General features: G+C 48.8%; 1 protein-coding gene and 1 long non-coding RNA gene across 2 annotated transcripts; one reads left to right on the forward strand and one right to left on the reverse strand.

Annotated features, from left to right (window-relative positions):
* Positions 1-6,163: 6,163 nt before the first annotated feature.
* On the forward strand, positions 6,164-7,773 carry LOC100834477 (protein MOTHER of FT and TFL1 homolog 1). The gene is made up of 4 exons (XM_024457126.1): positions 6,164-6,441; positions 6,578-6,639; positions 6,760-6,811; positions 7,520-7,773. Exons 1-4 carry the CDS (start codon positions 6,247-6,249, stop codon positions 7,748-7,750), a joined length of 540 nt encoding a protein of 179 aa, XP_024312894.1. The 5' UTR covers positions 6,164-6,246; the 3' UTR covers positions 7,751-7,773.
* Positions 7,345-11,089, reverse strand: LOC112269834. The gene is made up of 2 exons (XR_002961997.1): positions 8,146-11,089; positions 7,345-8,023 (listed from the first exon to the last, which is right to left on the reverse strand). It is a non-coding gene; the product is annotated as an uncharacterized LOC112269834 (long non-coding RNA).
* Between the last annotated feature and the right edge of the window lie 6,926 nt (positions 11,090-18,015).

An 18,015-nucleotide genomic window follows, 5' to 3' on the forward strand; every position in this document is an offset into this window, starting at 1 on the left:
CATTAGCGGATGCAAGGTGAGCGACACGGTCGAAGTCACTTCGTTGTAAACCTTGGATGATGTAGTTCCTCGCCTTGTAGTTGTTCTCCACATGGACCAAATTTGTTGGTGTGATCGCATCGTCCGTGGGGAGCTCGTAGAGCTTGGCGACTTTCTCCCATATGGCGTAGCTTTGTGCCATGATGTATGCCTTCATCTTGGCCTTCCAGAACTGAAAATCAACACCATCGAACACACAGGGTTTTGTAGAATACCTATCCATATCTAGCAAATCTAATCAACCGGTTAAGATAAATTAGAAGGACTTGGCTCTGATACCAATTATGAGATCGAGATAGGCAATCAGGCGGTGGGGGGGGGGGTGAATGATTGCACGGAAGCAAATTAAAACTTTTCCCAAAAGTTCAAACCCTAAAACCCTAATCTGTTCGTGATAGTAAATCCAATGTAACTTTAGATCGGCTGAACCAAAAATTACGTATGAGTATGCAAAAGGAAGGTATTGAAATTATCTAACCAACGCAATAAGAATCAGCTCAATCGGACGAATGATCGAAAATATATGATCAAAAAAGTAACAGCTGACAGAAAGTTACGAGAATTAATCTATAATCGATTTCGAGGAATAACAAGAAATATGAAGTAATCGCGATCTTTCCTTGATCTCGTGATAAACCAGAAGGAAAGTATTATGAACTCGTGATAAAGCTACAGCAAAGTGTTAGAAAGATCTACCATGAAGAATCCACGAAGATCCGAGAAGAACAGAGATGAGACCGCCAACGAATCTCTTTATTGCAACGATGTCGATCGATTACAGAAGATGCAACCATGCATCCAAGAACTCTCCAAGAATTGGTCTAGATTCAAACTCTGAGTTCCCTCAGGTCCTTGCTAAAACCCTATCATAGACGCCCTCTATTTTAAGAAAAAATTCGCGACCCTAAACCGAGTCTGAATCCAACACGAACTCCTCTGTCCCGATCGTTATTCTGCCCGTTGGGCTCGCATACGACCTCGGATTGAGAGGAATCCAAAAGCAAAGTTGCTCGTATCGATGACGCGCACAACTTTCATCTCGACCAATTTTCCATCAGATGCCATCTTGCGGACCCTATTGTTCAGTCTTTAACAGCTCTCAACCAGCCAAGACTGGACCTAGGTGTCGTCACGTCGATGTCACTCCATGCCATCAACTCTCATTGTGATGTCTTCAAAACTCGACCATCATGTGTCGAATATCTCCAATACTGTACATCTCCGGTATAAACAACGTACGACAAACCGGTGCCCTTCCAGATCATCATCGTAGCCTTCACTTCCATTGCTCCTTCGCACGAACGTTCCACATGACCTTGATCCTCGACCTCAGCTTCTCCCAAGCTTCGTCCCTTGATCCCGTCATCGACCACGTTCCTCTAGCTCCGGAAACACCTGAAAGCGAACACGCAAATAACCAGTATGAGCACAAGTCCACGACTTGACTCAGGGTAAGTTCCACACAACTCACCCATGTTTTTCACATAAGAAACTAATGGATCAACACACCACTAGCAAACAAAATACATGTCATCACATAAGTATCCATATTATCCAAAGTATACACATCAATGTTTCACCTAAAACACTTGCCAATGTTACACATCACATATGATTGCACAGTTAATACTCCCTAATACTCTAATTGTGGAGCGTGGAGTAGTAGGATGTAGTAATCAGAAGTAGGCAAAGAGGTAATTTCATCAAAAAATAAAATCCCCAAAACACATGTCGACCGACACCTCAGGCCACCTCCCGCTGATCCGCTGCGCCGACATTTCGCATACACAGATCATACAAGTTGCGGCATGGTGGAGGGCGGCGAGGGAGGAATGCGGCGGCACGGCTGCTCGGGTGGAGGGCGGCTGCGTCGCACGCTGGGGCGAGGGCGAGGGAGTGGAGGGAGGAGGGGGCGGCGCACGCTGGGGCGAGGGCTGGTCGAGGACGGTGGCGGCGCTCTGTCAGGAGGAATAGGCGGCCGTGGGCTGGGAAGGAGTTGCGCGCGGCGTGGACGGCATTGAAGGCACTGGCTGCGAGGATGAAGCGGGGAGCTGTGAAGGAGACGGCGGGGGCCGCACGCTGGGAGGATGGCGGCACGCCAGGCAAGGACGGCGGCGGCCGCGCGCTGGGAAGGCGGCGCCGCGCGCTGCGAGGTCGGCGGCGCGCCGGGCGAGGACGGCGGCGGCCGAGCGCTGGGATGGTGGCGGCCGCACGCATCGGGACTACGAGAGAGACGAAGGAAATATTTCTGAATATTATTTTTTATGCATGCGAAAATGTGAAAAGACAAAAGTACCCATGTGTAATACGTTTAGTCCTGTTGGAGTAAAAAGGTACGGGAGAATTTGCCATATATATCACAGCAGTGTAGCATGACAGTTGCACTTCTGATTGTAAATCTCGTCCAGATGGAGATGTATTTAAATCAAAGATATGTCTTTACCCTTATAAAGATCTGAGTTGATGGTCGCCAGTTCACTCCAACAATACTACGATTTAATGGCTACGGAATCATCTAATTGCCACTCACTCTGTACGTATCACGATCTCTTGACAATGCTTTATTGGTTTTCATGACTTTCAAGATAATTGTATTTTTTTTAAATAATATTTTGACATAATTCTTATTTATCAGAAATTTTTTTAAATATAAGCGACACATATTTAAACAACTGCACAAATTCTTTATTCCGTAGCTCAGCATGGACACATTTAGCTAGTAAACTAAGAACCTTGAGTCATATATTTTCTCTATATGGTGCCTTTTCTGATTGTACATAATGTTCCCAGTGCCAGCCATCTTATATGTGCATCATAAACTACATTTGAACAGGCCTGATATGCTCGAGTGGATTGTCGGCCCAGTTTGCGCCATCATATTACTCCAGTTACTGAATCTACCTGACATGAATCGGTCTTGAAGGCTAAACATTACATTAGTTTCAAATGGCAGGCAAAGCGAGGCTCCGGCAATTTTAGATGTCACATAATTTTGTTCATCCATTTGCTCAGCAGGAGAGGTACCCAAGCGCAAATCCAAAACTATGAATTCAATTAAGCTGTAGAGAATATTTGTCACATGGAACGAGATGCTCTTGACCGCATAAAAAATTGGATATCCACCGATCAATAGAATCGAGTGTGGATTACTTTTATTTTAATTAATGCTTCCAATTTCTTTCGAGTTGTAATATTTCGGTACATAATTATAATATATTTATGTGCTCGTGATTTTATAGGTTGCCATGCACAAGCTTTACATTGCCACATAATCACAACTATTTAAATTTAAATGGTTCAACGAGAAAACAGTAATAATAAATAACTTATTGAGAAATTAAATTCAAAAGACACGTATTGTAGAGACATGTGTTGCACCAGAATATGTGTTACATCACACAATAAGTATATCATTAGATTCGTAGTCAAATAAAGTTTTGAATTATATATTTTTATGTCATATACATTACATTTTGCTACTTAAATTGATGATCGCTTGGAACATGTGTGTGCCTTATAAACCCGGATCGAGGTAGTACCTAGCTTTTAGATCCACCTCTCAGATAGAAGTCTGTATAGAAGCATATGACTAGAATAATCACATGCGATTTTCAGGAGCATTTGCTCTTATTCATTGGAATTTGTGGATTTTCTTCAAACATGCTTTGGGAATACAATCTTGGTTAGTTCCTCGTTTTTAAGAGTAAATTACAAAAAACCACCACATTACAGGCTAGGGTTTCACATTGGTACCAGTTTACGTTTTTGTTACTAAAACCCACTAGATTTACTTAACCGCTCGCTCGCTAACGACTAAGGGTGAAACTGACAAGACGGGCCCATATGTCAAGCCAACATGGCGCGCCAGCGTGGCAGCGAGAGAGACAGGGTGGCAGCGTGCTCTAATTTTGCCTTTGTCTTCCCCAACTCCGGCGAGCCTGCAGCTGGAGATCCTGGAACAAATCGACGTTGCCGCTGCATCCTAGCATCGCCTCGACATCACGGTCATGCCAGACCACCACCCCAGCAAGCTCGCCCGTCGGAGCTTCCTACAATCGTCGGCCCTCTCGCTGCTGGATTCGGTGGTGCGGGAGTGAGGCCTCCAGCGACATGGGGGGAAGAAGAGAGCGGCACAGACGTCGTCCAGGACTCCAGGAGCGCCCCGCTGCAGGTCTTGCGCTCCTCGGCCTTGCAGAAGAAGGTGTACCAGTCCCCTTCTGCCTCGCGTGCCGCCCCGCACGCCGCCGGCCTTGTCGGCGCGCCGCAGCCCTTCTCCCCTGCGCCACCAGCACTACTACAGAAAGGTTCATCAGTAACGGTCGAAAAACAACATCAGTAACGGTCGGGGCCGCCGTTGCTAACTTCGTGTTACTGATGATGTGTATCATCAATAACGGTTGCTACGACCGTTACTGATGTGCCATCATCTGTAACGGTCGCAGTGACCGTTACCGAAGTGAAACCCTAGCCAGTAATGTGGTGGTTTTCTGTAATTTACTCCGTTTTTAATTCTCTTGCAATACAAAACAATACTTAATAATATTTTAAAGCATTCCCAGTCAATTCGATTCCAGTTTGACACACCAATTACTTCATCTTCTCGTTAGATTTGACACTTCTTAATTGAAAGGTGCTGCGGTCGATCCCCTACACTTGTGGGTATTTAGATCTCTATAGTTTAATTACTCTTTTATCTAGTTTAACTTATGTTTAATCTAGTAAAATTTATTTTATAAATTCTAAGCGACTGATTTATTTCAATTTCTCATCAATTGTGTCTGAATTTCTTATCAAACATTTTTTAGTTCTTACCATAAACACGTTTGTAACTCAGAGAAATAGCCATCACACCTGGCTGATCTTTGCACCATGTGTGAATGAGGCATATATTCATCGCCTGCGGTTTCAACGTGTAAACCGTGGGCAATACATCGCACATGGATGGTTGGAATTTCAGAAGGTACGGTGTATCTTCATCCCACCATCGCACACAAGGACATCATAAACACATATACGGTTTTCTTTTTTAACTATGTGCTTAATCGTGCAAACGGTTTCAAGGCATAAACCATGTGCCGCATCGCAAACAGGCACACTTGGAATTTTCTAACGGTGTGTGCTCCTTTCACCACTGCACAAAGTTACATCATAAATACACGGTTTTCCTTTTCAACTATGTGCGATTGAGCACATAAAACACACCTTGTGCGAACGAGGCATATATTCATTGCACACGGTTTCAACGTGTAAACCATGTGCGGTACATCGTACACATACACGGTTGGAATTTCCTAACGTACGGTGTGCCTTCATTCAGGGGCGGAGCCAGGAATTGACTAAGACCCGGGCCAAAAGCCAAGTGCAGGTAGAGAATTAGAGGGGCCAAATACTAGCCCAGGCCAAACCCAATACCTAGGTGTACACGGGCTAGAAAATTCATCTACGCCCCGGGCCATGGCCCAGGTTGCCCGAGGCCCAGCTCCGCCCCTGCCTTCATTCCACCATCGCACATAGTTACATCATAAACACACGATTTTGTTTTTCAACTATGTGCTTCATCCCACAGACGGTTTCAAGGCAGAAACCGTGTGCCGCATCGCCCATGGACACGGTTGGAATTTTCGTGCGGCGTTCGTTCCTTTCACGATCGCACACAGTTACATCTTAAACACACGGTTTTCCTTTTCAACTATCTGCGATTAAGCACATAAAACAAGATGTGTGCGAATGAGGCATATATTCATCGCACACGGTTTCAACACGTAAACCATGTGCGATACATCACACATGGACACAGTTGGAATTTTCTAACCTACGGTGTGCCTTCATTCCACTATCGCACACAGTTACATCGTAAACACACGGTTTTCTTTTTCATCTATGTGCTTCACTACACGCAATCTCTAACTTGCGGCGCACATGGACACGGTTGGTATTTTCTAACGTGCGGTGTGCCTTCATTCCACCGTCGCACGCAGTTACATCACAAACACATGGTTTTCTTTTTCAACTATGTGCTTCACGACACACTATCTCTAACTTGCGGCAACAATTAACCGGCGTGGATGCTTATCATCATTCCACAACCTCCATCCACCTATAAATACCCCTTAATCCCATCAGCCCGTCTTCTCCGTCCAGGCACAGCACATACAACTAGCTAGCATTGCGGTTGCTGCTCTCGCTGATCCTCGCTTCCGGCCGGCCATGGCAGTCCGTCTGGATCCCCTTGAGCTAGGTAAGGTGATAGGTGAAGTGGTGGACAGGTTCGTGCCAACCATGGTACTGTCTGTGCGCTTCGGGACAAAGGTCCTCACAAACGGCTGCGAGATCAAGCCGTCCGTTGCCGTCGCTGCTCCCGCCGTGCAGATCGGCGGCGGGGTCGGCGATCTCTTCACCCTGGTCAGTTTTTTCTCACATGTGCTAGCTGATCCTGTGCGCTTGGATGGGACTAGCATACGCATGCTTATATATATATATATATATATATATACTTGTATCCAGTTCTTATTAGTGTAATTTCCGCGTTCTTTTTTAGGTTATGATTGATCCGGACGCTCCGAGCCCGAGCGAGCCGAGCATGAGGGAGTGGCTTCACTGGTAACTACAGTAATTAATTAAAACAGTTTTTTTTTCCTTTTTTAAATTTTGGATTATGCATTTACTTTACGTTACTACCAGTATATGTGAGCTGACTATTTTGAGTTTCTTCTGGATCAGGCTTGTTGTTAACATACCAGGTGGAGCAGATCCTTCTCAAGGTATACTACTAGTACTACTCTATATGTTCGAAATTGTTGATCTGGAGTTAAATTACTGTACATATGCATGTTGCTAATTTGATTAGTACTAATATGAAATTTTCGAGTTGTATAGTGTATGTGATTGTTTGACGTACCAGTGCTTAGAATAGTTCTTCTACACCAGGTGCTTAAGAAATTGTTTTTTCACCACCGCTTTTGTGATTCCACCTAATAAATCGAACAAGTAGTGGTACGTGCTAGCTGCCAGCCAGGGCACGATACTTGTCCTACCCAGTGACGCAACACGTGGCAGGGCTGTTGGCTTCACCGGATGCACACATCGCGGTGTCTCGTCACTTGTCTCTGCGCGTGTCGACCGTAGCGGCACGCGCTTGTCATGCTCGCCATCATGCATGGATCAATTGCTTTTGTTGGAGAAATCCGCCCGCAGATCAATCGGCCAGATTTGGTCCGCCGGCTCTGTTTTTGTTTGTTTGCTCGCTGAGCTACTCTCCTCGTGAATAAAGGAGGAACCGAAATCCTTACGTTTACGTACGTTATGTCCAGCTGCAAACGTGCTGTGACCCTGCGTTGCAAAGGTCCGTAATAAACAGGGTGTGGATTTAAACGGTATACAATTCAAATCGTGTTACTCCATGACATGCCTGTAGTACTACTCCAGCTTCTTTGTGGTTTTGGTAACGATGAATGCGGCCGTGCGTCGTGCAGGTAAGGAGGTGGTGCCCTACATGAGCCCGCGCCCAGCGTTGGGCATCCACCGCTACGTGCTGGTGGTGTTTCAGCAGAGGGCGCCGGCGCCGGCGGTGGCGCCCGGCGAGGAAGCGCCCGGGGTGCGCGCGGGGTTCCGCACGCGGGAGTTCGCGAAGGAGCATGGATTGGGACTCCCCGTCGCCGCCATGTACTTCAATGCTCAGAAGGAGCCGGCCAGCCGCCGCCGCCGCTACTAGCTAATGGTTACTGTGTAATCACCTTGTCTATGTCCGCCGGTCGACAAACCATGCTGCTGACCGGCTGAGCGAGAGTGCGTGCATGCACCTCGACCTAATAAGTTGAACCGTGGATCCATCTTATCGTTCTCATATGAACTGTGGATTTGGTGTTGCGTGTGCTGCTCTCCCTTATCCGATTAAAGCATCTCCAGTAGATTTCTCGTGTAGCTTCGACCCGTAAAAGTTACGGATTTTGCACGAAAAATGCTCCAATAGGCTCCTTAAAACAGCCTGTTTGGCTAGAAAAATAACGAAACTCTAAGTCAGAAAATGTATTTTCTCAAACGTTTTAGAGGAAAGAAAAAGGTGCGGGCGAAAATTAAGTAGGAAAACATGTATTTTATTAATCTCACCATAGAGAAACGAAATTACAAGTTTCCTTATACATCATGCGCTCCGTGTGGCCTACTAGAAAGGCCAACATGACATAGGCGATTGCGGTTTCTTGGTACACGGGGCCTCGGAAAACTTCCGCTTAATTACGTCCGCAGGTCAAGCCTGCAGACCACCTCCGATTAAGCTGCTGCAATGGTGTCGTCTTCAAGTCTTGTCTTCTCCTTGTGCTTGGTGCAGAAGATGGTGGTGATGAATAGGAAGAGAGGGGTGGTACGACCCCACTCCGTCGATGCTAAGCCACGACCGTTCGACCGTGTAGGTGCCGAACGGCATCTATGTCGTATTGTCGAAGTACGATGAAGTGTCTAGCTGCCACGTGCCTTGTCAGTTAGAGAGGTTGATGAAGTGGCCTTCGCCTCGTCGGTACCCGGCCTGTAAAATGTCTGCCTCGTCGGACCGGACAGGATGTCTTGCTGTCACCTAGCGTCGGTGCCCAGCAAGAGCATGTGGTGTGGTGATGTACTTCATCGATACAAGGACATGTCGGTGGAGTGGATTCGCATCACCGGTGCTTAGTCGGTGTTGGAGAAGATGCTTGGATGCCGGAATGCCATCGGCAATATGGATGAGGGAGTAGACTTGATGTTGAAGACGACGATGTAGGTGCTATCGGAGGTGCAAGAGACCTCGCCATAAGTTGGTGAAGCATGCGCCCAAGCAGGCGCCGTGTATGGTGGTGTCCCGACGGACACCACGTAGAAGGCTACCACGACTAGCGGCGTGCTGATGCCCAAGTTGGTGAAGAGTGCGCCAAGGTGGGCACCGTGTATGGTGGTGTCTCAGCAGACACTGCGTAGAAGGCCGCCACGAACGGTGACGCGTACCGATCCCAAGTTAGTGAAGAGTGCGCCAAGGCAGGCGTCGTGTATGGTGGTGTCTCAGCAGACACCGCGTAGAAGGCCGCCACGAGGTGTGGTGTACCGATCCCAAGTTGGTGAAGAGTGCGCCAAGCCAGGCGCCGTGTATGGCGTTGTCTCAGCGGACACCATGTAGAAGGCTGCCACGAACGGCACGATGCTAATAACCTGTGAAGGATGCGCCAAGGCTGGCGCCCTGTATGGCGGTGTCTCGGCAGACACCAGGTAGAAGGCCGCCACAAGCCGTGGAGGTCTTAGCATGGTGATAACCTGTGAATAGTGCGCTGAAGCGGGCGCCCTCAGCTGCGGTGTCTCAGCGACACCACGTGGAAGGCCGCCACGAGCCGTAGCGTCTTGCACGACGTCGTGTCGATGAAGGATGAGACAAGACAGGCGCCCTGTGTGGCGGTGTCTCGATGGACACCGGGTGGAAGGCCGCCATGAGCGACGGCATGATGCCAGGTTGGTGAAGGATGCGCCAAGACAGGCGCCCTATATGACGGTGTCTCGACGGACACCACGTAGCTCGAGGCGTGGGACAGTTGGAGGAGTCCTGTAGGCTGACGGGCGCGTCCGCACCGTCGCACACAATGGTGCCCAGGCGGATGTTGACGGGCCGTTGTGAAGATGGCGCCCCGCATTGGGTGGGTGCCAGAATGTGGCGCACGGTACGGACAACAATCACGAGATTGCTAAGCTCCGGAGACAATGGCATGCCTCCTGCATGCACCTCCATGGCACCTGGGTAGACAAGAAGAGAGAAAGATAGAGGAATCTCTACTTACCATGATGAAACAAGAGCTCATGCTTTACAACATGCGTTGTACGTGCATGCTGCCCTTGCAGGTTGAACTTGTGTGTGTTGTTGTGCTTGAGGCGGCGGGAGAAGGCACCCGCCTGGCGCCGTGTCTGGCCATGTCTCAGTGGACACCACACGGGCATGGCTATCATGCCTTGATTATGGCACTTGTTGATGAAGAACGCCCTGCCTAGGGCGTGCATTATGTAGACATCACCCACGACCGCACCAAAGGCATGGACGGACGTGTGCTGATTATTGATGAAGATGACGTCCCGCACTGAGCAGGCGTCGGAACATGGCGCACGGCCCGCGACGGCAGTCAGGACCACGTCAAAAGGTGGTCGCAAAATCATGCTGCTAAGCTCTAGAGACAACGGCATGTCTCTTGCCTGTTTTCTCTCCATGGCACCTGCATAGACGAGGAAGAGAGGAAGATAGAGGGTTCTTTACGTACCATGGTGACAGAAGAACTCATCTTCCTGTACGGCGCCCCCCTTGGACGAGCGCGTGGCCGGCCGCTGTCCTTGACGCCGTGCTTTGGACGCGGCGTCTCGCTGACCTCCGTCTTGGTCATGTACACCTCGATGAACCCATCCTTGTGTACGGCGTGCGCCGCCGGCCGTCTTGGGCGCGTGGGCGCCGCACCTGCGTCCTACCTCGGAATCTTCTCCCGTTCACCCCGACCTGCATCTGGATGTAAACGAGTAGAAAGAAAATCTTACGTGATATGCATGGCGATCTCCTATGTGACCTTGTGCGGCGTGCGCCGCCGTCTTGGGCGCGTTGGGCGCTGCCCTGCGTCCTTGACCGATCTGCGCTGTTAGCTTCCCTGCAGGCTGCGGCTACTACCTGTCTTGGGTTGGCTCGCCAGCTCCTTGGCGTCGAGCAAGCCGTGTGCATGGGGAAACCTGTAACAACAACAAAAGGTAGGTGGAACTATGAACCTGGTTTGGAAGCTCACGAACCATGGAGACCTCGTCTAGGTCGGCCAGGCGTCATCGCGCTCCCTTCCTTGGACCTGTTCACCATGGGCGTGTCGACCAGCACTGCTCCCCTGGCACCTGTTCGTCTGGGGCGCCGCCACGCTCCTTCTCTCTACTGTGGCCACCTACCTGGACTTGTTCGCCATGGATCTGCTTGCGCATGCGTCTGGGCGCGAGACGTCCGCGGCCTTCCGGTCTGGCCCTCCCCTTCTCCAAGTGCAGCGCCCGTGTCTTATATAGGCAGCCAACAACGATCGGTGGTTGGATGTGTACGCCCTCCACCATTCACGGCAACAGTTACGCGAGAGATTTTATGTCCTCCCTCCGCCGTTCCATCGCTTGTGCTTATCTCTTCCGTTACGATGACCACATGTAGAGCTGGCTTGCTAGACAAGTTGATCCGGATGCTTATCCCCGTATCTTGACGCTTATGCGTACGGCTTGAGCTGGTTCAGGTTTATTCAGCTGGCCTAGGCATTTGTTATAGGTATGCACCGCTCACCTGCACGTGAACAAACTGGTTCAAAGCTTCAAGCAGGCCCATAGAAATTGCAATACTACAAAAAGTCATATTAGTAACGGTCTAAAAACATCATCAGTAACGGGCAGGACGACTGTCACTGACTACCTGATGATGCCATCATCAATGGCGGTCACATGTTACACCCGACACTGATATGGTTTTGCCAAAACCAAATAAAAAAAAAGCACGGCCTCCCGGCCGGCCCGCACCAGAATCAGCGGCAATACATGACGGCTCCTCTCCACGGCTGCGCTCCATGGCTACAGAAAGAGAAATCAGAGAGAGAGAGGGATAGAGAGATCAGAGAGAGATGGAGACTCACCGAGAGATCCAGGCGCCATGGAACACTGCTTGGTCGCGTCTTGACCCACGGGCTTCGTCTCCTCTGCGGCGGCGCCCTCGTTGACTGCAAGGGAGAACAGAGGGGCAAGGGAGTGAGAAGGGAGCGAGGGAGAACAGAGGGGCAAGGGAGACAAGAGAGAGGGGAGAACGTACCGGCGGCCGGATCCGGCAGAGATGGTGGGGGCGGTTGGCACCGGAGGCTGCGCTCACGCCCTTCTCCGCGGCGGCGGCGCTAGGCGGTCGGGACCCGAGGCGGCGCCCAGCAGAGGCCGTGACTTGAGGCGGCACCCGTGCGCGCCCTCCTGCGCGGCGGCAGAGGCCGGTACTGGGGGCGAGAGAGAGAGGGAGAGAGGGAACGAGAGAGGGAACGGGGCTGCGCGGAGGCGAGGGGCTGGGGGCGGCGCTGGGGCTGGGGCTCGCGGCGGACGGCGGAGGCTCACTGCCGGCTGGCCGGGCTCGCGGTGGGGACTAGGGTGGGGAAGAGAGACGGGAAAGAGAGAGCAACAGTGGGAGAGGGAGTTTGAGGGAGAGAAATGAGGTGGTGGCGGCGGCAGTGGGAGAGAGTTAGGGAGTGGGTGGGGATTAGGGTTAGCCTAGGGGTTTTTATAGCCTAAGGATTTGGTTGGGCCTTAGATGGGTTGGCCGGCCGTAGAAAAGGCATCAGTGGCGGGCATGAATTTATAGCCCGTCACTGATGAGGCCATGCAAGATATTTTTTTCTATTTTTCTGTTTCATATAATATATAAATATTTTGTATAACTCAATTGGTCTACAAGTTTATAATAATGTTCAAGGTTTGTGTGAAAATTGGATAAAGGCCATTTGGAGCCATATTAAGTGTACTTGCTTCACAAAATACCTCATTTTTTGCATTTCAAAAATAGAAAATCATTTTTTATAACCAAAAATTTGTAGAACTCTTTGGCAATATTGTTTGTAATGACAAGATGCACCTTTATGCAAAAAAGGATACATTATCATGAACTATGATACAGAAATGGACAAAAATTCTGTCATTTGGCACAAACAATAAACTTGAAGTGTGGAAAATAACAAGTTTGTACTACATTGTTCATTTTTCAAATGCTAAGATATGATATTGCTGTTCCATCATGTTAAGCAAGAAAAAATAAGACTTTAGCAAAAAAATCACATTTTTCTGATTTTTTATGTATTAGTCATGATTATTTCAATCTTCAAGGGTCTCTAGGGGTCATCGGTGGCGGGCCTAGATTTAAAGCTCACCACTGATGTGTTTTTTGTGATTTTTGCATTTTTTCACATTGAACCTTTAGTGACGGGCCTCCCGCGCCCGTTACTAATGAGTGGTCATTAGTGACGGGCCCTGCGTGCCCGCCACTGATAAGGGGTCATCAGTGACGGGCGAGCAAGCGACCGCCACTGATGGTTGTCATCAGTGACGGGCGAGGTAGGCCCGTTACTGATGATGGTCATCAGTGACGGGCGCGAAAGGTTCGTCACCGATGACTCGTCACATATGTACTGTTTTGTAGTAGTGTTGATGAACCAAAGGCTAATGCATGCATGCATGCTATACTTATGCATATCAGGCTATCAGGCACCGAGAGACATTTCTTCATATTTTTCATGTGGATCAAAGCTAGTCGCTGCATGCTATATTTTCTTTCTTTCCTGTACTTCTTTTGATTTCGCACTTTTTGTAGTACAAAATCTCATCAAACACAGCCCAACCTGTAAGTAGTTTTTATGGGTTGCATAAAACTTTCCACCCGCCCGCTATATCTATGACCCCGACAACCGTTTAAGAGTGGAACTCCCATTTCTTCCAACAAAACCATGCGTCAGTGGCGGAGGACGAACTAAATTTTTGGTGTTGCGAAATCGGTAGTGTGGGAGTGATATTGCGTATAATGGTAAAAGTAACGGATACATTAAATTATACAACACAATTTTTTTTCCAGAAAAGGTAGTTTATTGCCATTCAATTAGAAGAAAATAGAGTATTTACAAGCATACACTACTACAAAACACAACATAAGTGACGAGTCATCAGTGACGGGCTTTTCTCGACCGCCACTGATAACCCTCATCAGTAATGGGCCTTTCCCGCCCGCCAATAATGACCCTTCATCAGTGAGGGGCGCACAAAACCCGTCACTGATGATCCCTCATCAGTGGCGGGTGTACCTGTGGCGGGCGCGGTACGCCCGTTACTAATGGTCCAATGCGAAAAGTTGCAAAATTGCAAAACCACACATCAGTGGTGGGCCTTACATCTGTGCCCGCCACTGATGTCCCCCGAAGTTCTTTGAAGATTAAAAAATCCATAACTAATTCATAAAAAATCAAAAAAATGTGATTCTTTTTTCTAAATTCTTATGTTTTTTATTTCTTAACATTGTGGAACAATAATATCAGATGGCAACATTTGAAAATGACCTATGTAGTACATTCTTGTCATTTTTCCATAGTTGAACTTCAGTTTTTAAGCCAAATGACCAAAGGTTTGTCCATTTTTATGCCATAGTTGTTGATAATTATCCATTTATTGCACAAGTGTTGTCATGGAAATAATATTGCCAAAGAGGTTTACAATGTTTTGGTTATAAAAAATGACTTTGGACTATCAAGTATATACGAATGTTTAATTATGACTTTCAAGCCAAATGATAAACTTAATATGATACCTATGAAGCAGTACACTTAATATGGTTCAAAATGACACCTATGCAATTTTCACACAAATTAGACCACATTGATAAATTTATGAACCAATTTTGTCATATAAAATACTTGTATATGATAAAATCTAGTTTGGCCTCATCACTGGCGGGCTTTTTATTCATGCCCACCAGTGATGTATTTTCTCGGCCCGGCCAAAGGCCCAACCCAATCCATTCCTTATATAACCCTTTCGCTAACTCTAAATCCCACCCTCACCCTCCCTCTATTCCCCCTGCCGCCGTCTCTCACTGCTCTCGTCTCTCCCTCTCTTCTCTCTTCCCGTGCCGACCCCAACCAGCCCCTCTCCCTCCCTCCCATGGCGCATGGTTCCGCCCCTCTCCCTCCCTCCCATGGTGCATGGTGCAGCCCCTCTCCCTTCCTCTTCCATGCGCCGTGGAGCAGCCTCTCCCTTCCTCTTCCATGCGCCGTGGAGCAGCCTCTCCCTTCCTCTTCCATGCGCCGTGGAGCAGCCCCTCTCCCTTCCTCCCATGGCACATGGAGCAGCAGCAGTGGGGATGCATGGAGCAGCAGCAGCGGGGCGCGGCGCCGCCGGATTCGTCGGACACGACCCGGCACGCCACCGGATCCGGCCACCCTCGGCCCAGCAGTGGCCGGATCCGGCCTCCCCCGCCGCCAACCGCCTATTCCGGCCGAGACCGACTTCCCCGCCGCCGGTATAGTTTCTCTCTCTCTCTCTCAGCACCTCTCTTTCTCTCTCACACCCTCTCTGTTTCTCACCATCTCTGTTGTTGGTGTCAGGCTCGGGGAGCAAGTTTGGTGGCGGCCACGACCATCGCCGTGAGATCTGTGATTGATTGATGCAGAGACTCCTGCCTTTTTTGCAACGCGCAATCCTTGATTGATTGATCTGTGAATTGTAATCCGTAATTGATCTGTGATTTGTAATCCATGATTGATTGATTTGGAATCCGTGCTTATCTGTGATTTGCGGAAAAAATTGTAGGGGTGCCGTGTGGATTTGGGGCAGGCCTGGACCGGCCACGTTTCTTTTTATTTTCTCCAAATTCCTATCAGTGTCCGGCATGGGGAGTGACCGCCACTGATGATGGCATCATCACTAACGGGTGGAACGACCGTTACTAATGATGCCATCATTACTGGCAGGAAGTTAGTGGCGGGCGGGACGCCCTTTAGTAATATACTTTTTCGACCGTTACTGATGACCGTTTTTGTAGTAGTGATACGAAAACAGAAATCAAGGCACAGGCGACAAAGGCAACCCTGCCGGAATATTTAATTGACACGGCAAGAAGTATGATCTATGGGAGGACATATTTTGATAGAATTATACCTTGCTAAGTAAAGCCCAAACAAAAAATACCCACCAATTTTTCGAATATATTCATACAAAGAACAATAACAACAACGCTGTAGTGCCATCTAAATTATAAAATTTATGAGACCAACTTAATCTAGTGCTTGACTTCGTCATGTACCAGACCGGATAAGTTCGGCGCCTCAGCAATGCACCGATGCCGGATGCTTTGCCGATCAGATGGTTTGAGAAGGAAGACGAGAAGTCAAAGACTGCAGCAATGATCGTGGAATGGACCATATACTTAACAGGCCATTTTTCTGGTCAGAAACTGAAAAAAGAAAAGGCCCACTGTCCACCTAAGGTCCAAACACCACCATCTTCTACCTCTTTTTTCAATTCTCATCCACAAGAACAGAAATTTGAAGGGATCCTAATCTAATGGCGCACAAAACCAAGGTACTTGCCATACTGGGCGTTAAGCCCCTGCCACGCGTCTGTCAGGTCAAATCCGCCGAGCCTGCGTGGTGGCGTAAAACTGTACTAGTTTTGGGGATTTGTTCCGCTAGAGACAAATTGATACCGTAAAATAGTTTTAAGGTCTATCTTATATGGTTTTTATGGGCCCGCTTTTTATGAGATCTGTTAGAGATGCTCTTAAGTTTACCGATCCCAAGTAACGGGTATTCCATACATAGTATGAAAATATAAGCGTTAATGTTGACATTTGATATTGAATTAGATCACAATAGTAGTTGTATCTAAGTGAACGCAAAATGCGATAACAATGCATAGCTTCCTGCCATCTGCGCACTGTCCTCGTAGGAGCCCGGAGGCTTTTGGAGTAGTTGGAGTTTTCGATTTAGAACTTATTTAGCATTAGTGTATTTTTTTAGTGACTAGTGTGTTGAAATTTGAGGAGATTGGGCGTTCACCCAATGCTCTCGGAAATCCCTTATGCCCCAAAATACTAGTGTTTTGAAAAAAAAAACACTAGTATGTGAAGGATTTTTAACTGATACAAAAATGCTGCGTTTTTTTGGGAAATTAGGGTTAATTCCTTCTAATCCCTCGTTACCAGATAACCATTTGGAGTTTCTAGTGTTTTTGAAATGGATAATAATTTAGATTACGCTACAAAAACACTCATGCCACGGATTGGGGTTTTGGGGAGGGAGACAAAGCGAACATAACGCGAGTGGTATTGACAAATTATTTATGTTCAAAACTTTGAAAATTATCAGACCCATTAATTGGGCCAAGCCGGCCCATCTAATACAGTGATAGCAGAGAGTTGTGGATGAGCCTACATCAAAAGATACCAACTAAATTTGTAGTACATAGTATAGATAGATCAAGGATTCTGAGTGGGGCACGTGCCCTACTTGGTGTTATGGTACGGCGCTTCCTCCCGATGCTCTCTCTCGTTCCGTTTTCTATACCCATCTCTCGATATCCCCTTTTTCCTTGTCTCTCTGAGCACGTGCGGCCCCCAAATCTCGAGTAGGGCGTTGCATCGTCGACGGAGCCCGGCCTCGGCCGCCACCGAACACTCCTTGCTCTCGTCGCCCTCCTCGTCTTGCACTTCCCTGCCGCTGCCGCCTCCCCTTCGGCGCCGCCGCCAGCGCCCCTCGACGTCGACGACACAGACATGTTGTGCGGCGCAGCGATGGTACCGTAGCTTTCCCGCCGCGAGGCATCCCGACGTCGATCTCGTCGCCGGCGGTGACGCCCTCCGCCTTTTGCAGCTCCCTTTCATGGCCTCCTCGGTGGCCTACGCCGGCTCCGGCGCTGGCGTGCTGCAGCAGGTCCGCCATGAACAGCAACCATCTGCATCGGTGCCTGCACGCCGACGACGCAAGGCGAGGATATTTGGGAGCAGAGGAGGCGACGGTTCTGCCCGCTGCGGACGGCTACAGCGACGGGCTGCTTGACCCAGCCGAGTTCGTGATGGCGAGGGGCTGCTTGACCCGGCCAAGTCCGCCATGCTAGGCCTAGGCGCGCATGGCAACGGAGACAACTACGTCTCACACGGATGTCGCTATGGCTCACTCAGTCACTCCCTCTCCATGCTCTCCTCGTCCTCCTTCGTGCCCTCCATGGCCGTATTCCGGCTAGACATGAACCCCCTGGCCCCTGCTGCCTGCTCGGCTTCCTGGCAAAGAACGGCTCCTTGTTCCCAGTGGACTCAAGGTGTTTGATGTTTTCCTTAAAAAAAAAAGGTGTTTTGATGTTTGGTGACGTGGTCATGACTAACCACTTACTCGACTCGTGTATACTCGGTACAGTCCAGTTGGAGGCTCACAAGAAAGCCTACTTCGACTCCAGGAGTTTACA

The sequence above is a fragment of the Brachypodium distachyon genome, chromosome 1 (assembly GCF_000005505.3).
Source record: "Brachypodium distachyon strain Bd21 chromosome 1, Brachypodium_distachyon_v3.0, whole genome shotgun sequence".
In the NCBI taxonomy this organism is placed as follows: Eukaryota; Viridiplantae; Streptophyta; class Magnoliopsida; order Poales; family Poaceae; genus Brachypodium; species Brachypodium distachyon.

Excerpts from the sequence above, each read along its gene's own strand:
- LOC100834477 (XM_024457126.1), top strand. The coding sequence starts at position 6,247 with ATGGCAGTCCGTCTGGATCCCCTTGAGCTAGGTAAGGTGATAGGTGAA. Across the intron at positions 6,640-6,759 it reads ATGAGGGAGTGGCTTCACTG|GCTTGTTGTTAACATACCAG; the intron begins GTAACTACAGTA and ends CTTCTGGATCAG. Across the intron at positions 6,812-7,519 it reads CTTCTCAAGGTATACTACTA|GTGGTGCCCTACATGAGCCC; the intron begins GTACTACTCTAT and ends GCAGGTAAGGAG.